Source organism: Olea europaea, chromosome 22 (assembly GCF_002742605.1).
Source record: "Olea europaea var. sylvestris chromosome 22, O_europaea_v1, whole genome shotgun sequence".
In the NCBI taxonomy this organism is placed as follows: domain Eukaryota; kingdom Viridiplantae; phylum Streptophyta; class Magnoliopsida; order Lamiales; family Oleaceae; genus Olea; species Olea europaea.
This window is the reverse complement of record NC_036258.1, coordinates 3,500,237-3,510,290: the sequence shown is the minus strand read 5'-3', so window position 1 is coordinate 3,510,290 and position 10,054 is coordinate 3,500,237. Positions and strand designations below refer to the sequence as shown.

General features: G+C 31.8%; 1 protein-coding gene across 2 annotated transcripts; it reads left to right on the top strand.

Annotated features, from left to right (window-relative positions):
- The first annotated feature begins 6,244 nt into the window (after window positions 1-6,244).
- LOC111371404 (TATA-binding protein 2-like) lies at window positions 6,245-10,047 on the top strand. 2 transcript variants are annotated; one of them, XM_022993373.1, is made up of 8 exons: window positions 6,245-6,427; window positions 7,222-7,293; window positions 7,396-7,446; window positions 7,543-7,587; window positions 7,697-7,789; window positions 8,590-8,691; window positions 8,796-8,869; window positions 9,628-10,047. In XM_022993373.1, coding segments are annotated over exons 2-8 (420 nt in total). In that variant the 5' UTR covers window positions 6,245-6,427; window positions 7,222-7,239; the 3' UTR covers window positions 9,629-10,047. The 2 variants fall into 2 exon arrangements, with proteins under 2 accessions (XP_022849141.1, XP_022849140.1); XM_022993372.1 differs by having other exon boundaries at window positions 7,525-7,587.
- Window positions 10,048-10,054: the final 7 nt, after the last annotated feature.

Here is a 10,054-nt window from a genome sequence, read left to right as displayed (position 1 = left end):
TGCTGGAACAAAGATAACGCAAAAGAGTTTACAGATCTAAGAAAATATATAACTTTTATTACAGTTCTTATCTAAATACAAAGATGAATTCTGATGAGAATTAAGATTGTTTTTATTTTCGCTGCGCATGGTTAAGTAAAATACCAACAATTCACATTCGTCTACTTTACAATTATTAAAAAAAATAAAGGGTCATCAATATCTTAGGTTTTCGAAATTGTAACATCTTTGTGATAGTTGCCAGTTAGTGAAACATAGTTCTTCCGAGCAAACGAGTATTAATGTTTTTTTATTATATTGTGATTTGTATGGATTGCTCCTATTGTCTATTGGGAAATTTCACTATTATGCATGTTTAGTCAATGATTTTTCTAAATATACCTGGATAATAGTGTTTCGCAAATAATTCGCAAATAAGTCTAAACTTGTTGATGCTTATTTTGCCTTTGAGCAATATGTTGCAAGACACCATAATACACACATCAAAGTTTTTCATTCAAATAGAGGAGGCCAGTTTTTGAACGAGAAGCTATCTTATCATTTTCTTACAACAGTTATAATTCATCAAATCTTTTGTCCTTAAACTCTAGAGTAGACAAGTATCACTACTAGAAAAGGAGGCAATAGAAACGAAATTTTACAGATGGACGACTTTCGTTGCTATTATCGGCAGAATTACAACAAACTAGCAATGGATATCTATTTTTTTATTATTAAAAATTAAATACTAAATAAACGGCAGAATTACCAACGAAAAACTTTCGTTGGTACAATTTTGTTACTAATCTGTCGGCAAAAATTTAAAACAAAAAATAATAAATTAAGTAATTTGGTGATAGAATTTCTCAACGGATGATTTCGTTGGAAAAAAAATATTAAAAATCGTAAAATAAGTTACCAATGGAAAAATCTATTGGTAAATATTGGAAGTAAAGTATTAGATAGTTACCAACGAAAAAATTTCATCGAAAAATTCAAAAAATTTCAACTACCACCTAAAATTTAACTTGTTTCTAAAATTTTCATTTCCCTCCACCCAATTCTCCCTACATTGTAGCCCTCCCTCTCACTCTCCCTCTCCATCGAAAGTTTAAGTTTTAAAATGTGTTTCACCAAAGTATCACTTCTTTAAGTGGAAGGTCCATGTGGCTATCGGTGACTAGTAGATTGTTAGTCACCTAGCTACTTAAAATGGAATGTGAGCTGTTGGATTTTAACACTTGGCTATGATCAAATACTTGGTTTAATATGGTCTTTGACTCTTGGGCTATTATTACGGAATATTTTCATTTCTGGCCTCTGGTTTTTACGAGTTCTGCTCTCTCTCTCTCTCTGATAATCTTCCATTTCTTAGGTGAATGGTAGCTTGGTTCCTTGTACATTAATCTTCTTGGGGGGCTGGTTTTACATTGTGGTAATGGATTCGTCGATTTTGCATAAACACTTCAGGTTGGAGAGTTTCGACGAGGTTTTTTCTCTACTCAATTTTTCGGAAAGAGGCTCAATCTTGGATAAGGCGATTGATGTTTCTAGTGCAATCTGGAAACGGATGTATTAATCTTTTTAGTTTCTATTTATTTATTTGTATCTCAAAGAAAATGGGAAGGTTTTTCTTTATGTTCAAGCTAAAAACACTCACAATATTTGAAATATAGGAGTATGTAGGGAAGGTTATGAGTATCAGGGAAAAGATAGGAAGAAAGGTTTTGGATGTTTTGAAGATTGTTGAGGAAGCTGTCAAAATACAGATGCCTTTTGTCTTTAAAACTGGTTGGAGATTTACATAGAGCAATTGGGACTTTGTCTTTTCAAATTTTTGTAGATAGTGATTGTTCATCCTTTTTGATTGTATATTATATTATCTATGAAAGACGCGATTAACAACTAATAAGGTTCAATGAATCTGTAACAAAACTAATTTTTTAAGATATTCGTCAAAATTGTTGGATTGGTAGATTAATGTGCTGCTCGTTTCTTTGATGATCTCGATTATGTTACTGAGGGAGAAAATGAAACTCAAAAATTAAGAAATGTTTACATTTTATTGGATTTCAGCTTTTTTTTTTTTTTACACTTTAATATATGAAGTTTTCAAGAAAATAATAATTAAAATAATAATCATAATTTTTTTTTTAGATTTTAATTCAAATTAGCGATGAAAATTCATTGTTAATCATCAATGAACTTAATATGTGGATAATTTGTGACAAAAAAATTTATTGGTAATATCGTCGCTAATTAGCGATAGAAATAGCCGTTCGTAAATGTCGATGGGTTCTTCCATCGCTAAATTACTGACAACCTAAGTAATTTGTCGCTAAATTAGCGGTGGGGATATTACAATCGGATTTTCCGACTGAATAATTTAGTTGGTAAAAATCTTTAGCGACGAAATTAAGGCAATGACAATGAAAATTTTCGTCTCTGAAGCCACATTATTTTGTAGTGTATGGTGGAAAAGTCATCATAGAATTATAAGAATATTAGGTATGAATATGCCATTTTACAGTGGAGCTCTTTTCTTTTATGGGATGAAGCATTAATGACTGTCGTATATTTGATCAATTGATTCCCTTCGTACGCACTCAATTTTGGAACACCAAATTTCAAATTGCATAGATCACAACCGATAAGATTGTGTTAGGTTAGCTTTATTTTTCATGAAAAATATTATTTTCCCATCCAAACTCCTACTTATTAGGTGTTTGATGGACAATTTTTTCATGAAAAATATTTTTTTACTTTTGGTCATGGGGCCATATTTCTGTTTTTCAGATAATTCAGTCTCTCTTTCTCTTTCTCTTTCTCACCTATCCCCCCTATCTTATCCATGCATCAATAAAAAATGAACAAATATAATATTTTTTAAGTTAAAAAATAAATCAATCAAACATGTTTAATAAATAATTTTCATACAAATGATTATAGGCAATCGAATTGTCTAGAAATTATTTTCTTTCCATGCAAACAAACAAATGCACCTAAGTGACAAATATGAAGGATATAAATGCTTTCAACCAATAAACAAAGAAAATTTTGTGTTATGCGATTTAGTTTTTGATGAGAAGGTATTCCCCTATAAAGATTTGAACTCTACCAGAAAGATTCCTCCAAATACTCATATTCTACCAATATTTGATCCCTAGTTACCACCAATAGCTACTCATGTTAAGTGTGCAGGACAATCTCCAACTTCTGACATACCACCATGTATGTGTCCTTTACCTTGGTCACAACTACAACAAATCATTCTACTCCCTTTTTATCAGAAATACAACCATCTCCTTCCACTTCACCAAGAAATCCTCATTTAGTCAAAGATAATTTACTTTCAATTATTTTTTAGCAAATTTTATGCTAGTAGTTGCATATTTCATTCCAAGTAGTTAGCTCAATTTAGTCTATTTAAACGGTCTTTATAACATCTTGTGCTCTAGCATTCAACAAAGAACATACAGAAATAATATAGTTATTTTTTTTTTTACTTCCAACTTAATTTTTCCACTAAAAGCTATATAGATTTTCATTTTTTTTTTTAAAGTTGACTTTTCATATGATTAGAACAATGTTTGGAACCTATTTAATTTATAAACAAAATCCGTCAATTCTACTTTTCATTCACATATTTTGTAGAACTCACAAGTACTACATACTTATTTATCATTCATTTTATATATTTATAATAAAAATTATTATAATCATTTTCTAGATATGCACATTCAGTGACAACCAACAGATGTTACTGTGCTTCATCCTATTTTTACACATTTTTGTTGCTGAATCTACTGTTCTAGCTCAAGGCTTAAGCCGAAAATGACTAAGCTATCTCCGAGAAAATAGGTGCAGATACATTTACTAGTACACATAATTTCAAGTTTAATAAAATTATATTGGCAGCTACGATACAATATTTACAGCGTATTCTTAGTGTGACATTGATAATATTCAAGGTGTAGTTTGAACGTGTCAGCATTTTGAGAGAGAATATTGTAATAAAATCAACATATTATTACCTCCTTGATGATGGCATAAGAAAATTTTATTTTCAACAAACAATGGACTTATATTCATTATGCTTGGAATTGAATGGGCTGCCATTGACCTTATCAATATCTAAAATCAATGTATGGGTTTGTTTGATACCTAAGTGGCACCAAAATCGGACAAAACCATTTGTTAGGCTACTATTCCCTCTGCATCTAAAGTATCAATTCTAACAAATATTGAACTCAAAAAGGAGGGAAATTTCTTTCTTTCGAAATCGTTTTGATATATTAGATGAATTGAATCTATTAGTTCCATTTGTTATACTTCTTGTTGAATTAAGTTGAGTGGATTTATATACGCTACAGAAAGAGTTTTCTTTTATGGTTGTTCTATATATGTCGACTTTTTATCGAGATCAATTGGATTACATTACTAATGAGGATTCAAAATATCACACATAGATAAGAGAGATTCAACAACTAAAAGAAAGATCGATTCTTTGGGATCCTTCCGTTTGTAGAATAGAGATAGAATTAGATTGATTTTCAAAATATCTTTCTGGATATTCCTTAATGTCCTATTATTAATTTGTCCGGCAAACTACTAGGAGCTCTGGATTAATCGTATTCTGGGTCGGAACAATGAACTTATTTGAAGTGACTCATTTCGTACCAAGAAGCCTATGTATGAACAAGGATTAATTTTACTTCCCCATCTAGCTACTCTAGGTTGGGTGGTAGGTCCTGGGTGGAAGTTATATGTGGAATACTTCATTTAATTTCCTCTATAGCATTGCACTTTGGTGATATTTATCATGCGCTTATAGAACCTGAGATACTTGAGGAATCATTTCCATTCTTCAGTTATGTATGGAAAGATAGAAATAAAATGACCATTTCACTTAATCTTGTTAGGTCTTGGTGCTTTTCTTCTATTATTTAAAGCTCTTTATTTAGGGGACATATATGATACATAGGCTCCGAGAGGGGGGAGATGTAAGAAAAATTACTAACTTAACCCTTAGTCCAAGTATTATATTTGGTTACCTACTAAAATCGCCCTTTGGAGGGGAATGATGGATTGTTAGCGTAGACGATTTAAAAGATATAATCGGAGGACATGATATACTGATTCTATTCAACCTCTTTGAATTGGAATAAGTTCAGTAATGAATCACGAAATCTTGGTGATCTTCTCTATCTAATGAAAAAGATCAATTTCATCTACTTAAAGATGGAAAAAAAGTTATTGGTCTTGAAGTACCATATCTTAGTGCAATTGGAGCATTAACCTATCTTGCAAATTGTACTCTGCGCGACATAACTTTTTTCTGTAAATCTCTTTACAATATATAACACTATACCAACTTAAAAATATTGTAATGATATTAAACATATTTTTTATTACCTGAAAGGTACTATTGATTTGAGAATATTTTATTCTCACAAGTCAAGGGAGATATGTGGATGCATGTCATATCTTCGATCCATGTAAAGCTAAATCACAAATAGAATATGCTTTTATATGTGGAAGAACAACTATATCATGGAGATCAGTGAAGCAAACTTTGACAACATCTTCAAATAATTTTGAAATTATTGCAATCCATGAAACATATCGAGAATGTATATAATTGGAGAACATAACCCATCATATCCAAGCATGTGGATTAATTTCAACAAAAATATAGTCCAACAATTTTGCATAAAAACAATACAACTTTTATTGCAAAACTCAAATGAAATTATATCAAAGGTTACAAGATGAAACATATTTTTCCAAAATTCTTCCATATACATGAGTTTTAGAATAATGATGACATTGATGTTTAACAAATTCGTCCAAGTAACAACGTGGTTGATTGATTCAAAAAGCACTGCCAATATTTACATTCAAGAAATTGGTTCACGGGATTGGAATGCGTCTGACTTAAAGATTTTCAATGGTCAACGTCAAGGAGAGTGATTGTACTTTTTTCCTTCGTTAAGGTTTTGTCCCACTGATTTTTTCTGACAATGTTTTAATGAGGCAAAATTTATTTTAAATACTCTAAAATAATTGTACTCCTTTTCGTTTGATATTTGTCTCATTATTTGACCCAACTTTGCATGCATCGAACAAAAGCTTTGATTTCATTTTCTTCCCCTAAAATTCTAATTTTTCAAATTAACCATAATTTTAATCTCACGTTTTGTAGTGTTCACAAGTATTATTTCCTTATCAATTATTTATATCTTAAAAATTATTTATTACTGTACTATACGAATGTAACTGTCTCATTCTAGAAGTTCAGTGTGTATCTTAGAACTTTATTCTTCTATGTGGATACTAATAGAGTGCGATTTCAAACAGGAATATTGTGTCAACGGTTAATTTGGATTGCAAATTGGATCTAAAAGCTATTGCATTGCAAGCTCGCAATGCAGAATACAATCCCAAGGTATGCTACTTCCATGATATGTCTTGTTCCGTTGTTTCTGTGATTCTTTTAGTTATCGTCTCATTAGGGGGACTGAGGTTTACTTATTGAGAGTTTTCCTTTTCTTTTAAAAATTTTGGATCATATTTTGACTTGAAGGTTTAGAAAATGGTTACATGATTTATTTTGTTTGTCATAATTATGTGTGCATTTCAGAGTTGGAGTAGAAAGAGTTATTCTCCTGATGTATTATATTGTTAAAGCAATCAAAATCCAAATATCAATCTCTTCTGTCATTATGGCAATGGCCTTCATCCATTCTCCACTTTGTTTGCTGTCCTTTCTGTTAGCTACCTTGCTTATAAAATGCCTGAAATTTTTTAAACGAAATATAGTCCATTCTTAGTCTAAATCTGTTTGTCCTATAGATAAAATTATAAATATCATCAAGAGTGAGAATTAAGTTGGAGATTCATTTTTACATTCTTTTGATTTTTAACGTGTACATCAAGTGATTAAGCATTTATGATTAACTAGAGTAGCTTATAATATTTTACTGTTTTTGTGGCTGAAGCTAAAATGACTTCTGGAAGCTAATTGAGCTATACATACCAATGCTTCCTATGACCTGCTTAGTGGTTCCTTATGATTATTGTGATTCATCTATCCTGTGAAAAATCCCAGCATAATGTATGAAGTATCATCAATGAATCTAAATGAAATCAAGCATAAAAAACCTATTAGCACTTAATTTTTCTCTCTAATTTGTCTTTGAATACCATGTATGGTGGATCTTACATGTCATGAGTTTTCAGCGTTTCGCTGCAGTGATTATGAGGATTAGAGAACCAAAAACAACAGCCCTAATATTTGCTTCTGGAAAGATGGTGAGTGCTTAATCTTCTCATATCTTAGGCAAGTTTTTAATTTGTGCCATTTTTCACTCTGTGATGTTAATGATTTCCTCACAAAAAATTACATTGCTTTAGGTTTGTACTGGAGCCAAGAGTGAACAACACTCAAAATTGGCTGCACGGAAGGTATGACATATAAGAGAAGGCACACTTTCTCAATGAGATATATTCAATGAATTTTTTCCTCGGCAATTCTCTCTCAAGTTTTCATGTTATTTGCAGTATGCTAGAATTATTCAAAAGCTCGGTTTCCAAGCAAAATTTAAGGTATTTATCCCCATATTTCGCCCAGTGACAGGCAGAATACACAAATTGGAGTTTATTGCTCACATTTTTTTTATTTTTATTTTTTTTAAATCTTTCATTCTGGTTCTAGGATTTCAAGATTCAGAACATAGTTGGTTCCTGTGATGTTAAATTTCCTATTCGACTTGAAGGCCTCGCATATGCTCATGGTGCCTTTTCAAGTGTGAGTTCGTTGTTATTTACCCATCTCTCTTGCTTATGTTGTATGTTGGGATAATAAAATTGTGAGGATCAATCTCCTTTATGTCTATCCTAAAGTATTCTGGTCAAAATTACTATAGTTTAAATTATTTTTGGCTTTGCAGTAATGGCCATGAATATTCTTCTTTTATTTATAATGAAGCATGATGTGTCTGAATTCAGAGTTTAGTATCTTGCCTTCCATGATAATTATGTTTGGAAGCCTTCCTGGGATTGCACAAATTCCACTTTTGGTAAATCAAACAATTGATGTCTTTATTAAAACATAATATTGGCATTTCATACAATTTTTAGAAATATCTGAATCTTGAATATACCATTTAAGTTCTCCTTATTTTTTGTTTCATTCATTGTCCTGGGATTTGGGGACAATAAGCCTATGTTTGGTTCAGATAAAAACCATAGTTTTAGTAGATTTTGATAAAAGTTTATAGAATGTGTGATTATAAAGTTGAGGGTCCCATGAAATGTGTGGCTAAAATTAATTGTTAACTTTGATTTGAATTTTAATCTACTTTTTTAGTGGAACCAAACACGGGCTAAATTGGTAAATGAAGTTCTATGATACAAAATTACTGATGGTAAATACGAAGATAGAGAATCAGTAGATGATGAGTTTCTTTACACTATCTATCTGTTGTAGATTGAAAAATTGGATTTAACTTTCTAAAAGCAAAAGCTGGTCTATTTTTTTGAGTTATTTTTTGAGTAGTAGTGGCCAGAATATTGTACCCTTATTGTAATCATGGTGTCATTGTCCAGTACGAACCTGAATTGTTCCCTGGATTAATCTATCGGATGAAACAACCAAAGATTGTGCTGCTTATTTTTGTCTCTGGAAAGATTGTTCTCACTGGAGCCAAGGTAATAGATACAGCTCGTCATTTTGTTGGTTTGGATCTATTCATTCTATTGCGCTACTTTGTCCATTTCAGATGATATAATGTCCCTCGATTTTAATTTTTCAGATCAGAGATGAGACATATGCTGCCTTTGAGAACATATACCCCGTTCTCACTGAGTTTCAGAAGGTTCAGCAATGGTATATAATTTGACGGTTTCACGTATAATTTGTATCTGGTAAAATGTATCATCAGATACATGCATTACTTGATGAGCAGATTTGCCAGGTGCCAGAAAGATGGGAAAGAAAGTAGGAGCCTAATATACATGCTGGAATTTATGATGAATTAGTTTTTAATAACTTGGAAAAAAAACTTATGATATATGATATATCCTATATCCAGATAGTAGATTGTTTGCGATCGAGAAGGGGTGCATGGTTGCCCGAAGGATTATCAGTATAGTCAGGAGGAATGAGTATTGTTCTTTTGTTGTTAGCACTTAGATGGAGCCCTGGTTTGACTATTAAAAGAATATCCTTGTCGCATATTTGTAACTAGTAAATTCTGTTCATACTGCAGTGGATTGTTTGTGAGAGAGAAGGGGTGTGTGGTTGCTTGAAGGATTATCGGTATAGTCTGGAAAAACGAGTGGTGTAATTTTGTTGTTAGCACTTAGATGGAGTCCCAATTTGACTATTGGAATTAACTGCAGAAATTGGTGCATTCCAACTTGTTTGTAGCCCTACTTGATGTTCTCTATTATTCTGATTTTAAAGGAGTCTGTTAACTTTTACTTCTAGTAACTTGTGTGATTTGACATGGTAAAATCTCAAGCACCTGATGAGTCTAAGATATGAATTAAGAGCGTTGGAATACAGCAGGGCATATTTTGACTTAGTTTCTTAAAGAAGGTTTACATTTTTCCATATTTAATACTTTTTCTTTCATATCGCAGATCTATGAAAAGATTAGCACCGTCTCTGAAGGATTCTTGAAGAGCACCGGCACTGCCTCTCGTTTAACTGTAGATATTTGTGGGATTAAACATCTATCCTCGTGGAAGCTTACATAAGATATGACAATGATAATATGGTTGAAGGGTTCTCTTTTCTCCCCCTACCTTTGCATTGATGTGTTTGGGGGGGGGGGGGGGTGTTGAGGCAAAAATTCGGTTAGAAAAGTCAATAAATTTGAGTGGTATACTTAGCTTATTTTTGGTTAGAAAATTCAATAAATTTGAGTGGAATACGTCAGCTTGCGCAACCTAGATATTTTTGAACAAATACTGTTTTAATTACATTGGTTGATTGACCTAGTCATTTGATGAATATGAAAGTGGATGCAATCTGGAGTTCTGGTTGCTTAAGATTGCACATACTGAA

Excerpts from the sequence above, each read along its gene's own strand:
- LOC111371404 (XM_022993372.1), top strand. The coding sequence starts at position 7,240 with ATGAGGATTAGAGAACCAAAAACAACAGCCCTAATATTTGCTTCTGGA. Across the intron at positions 7,294-7,395 it reads TATTTGCTTCTGGAAAGATG|GTTTGTACTGGAGCCAAGAG; the intron begins GTGAGTGCTTAA and ends ACATTGCTTTAG. Across the intron at positions 7,790-8,589 it reads CTCATGGTGCCTTTTCAAGT|TACGAACCTGAATTGTTCCC; the intron begins GTGAGTTCGTTG and ends GTCATTGTCCAG.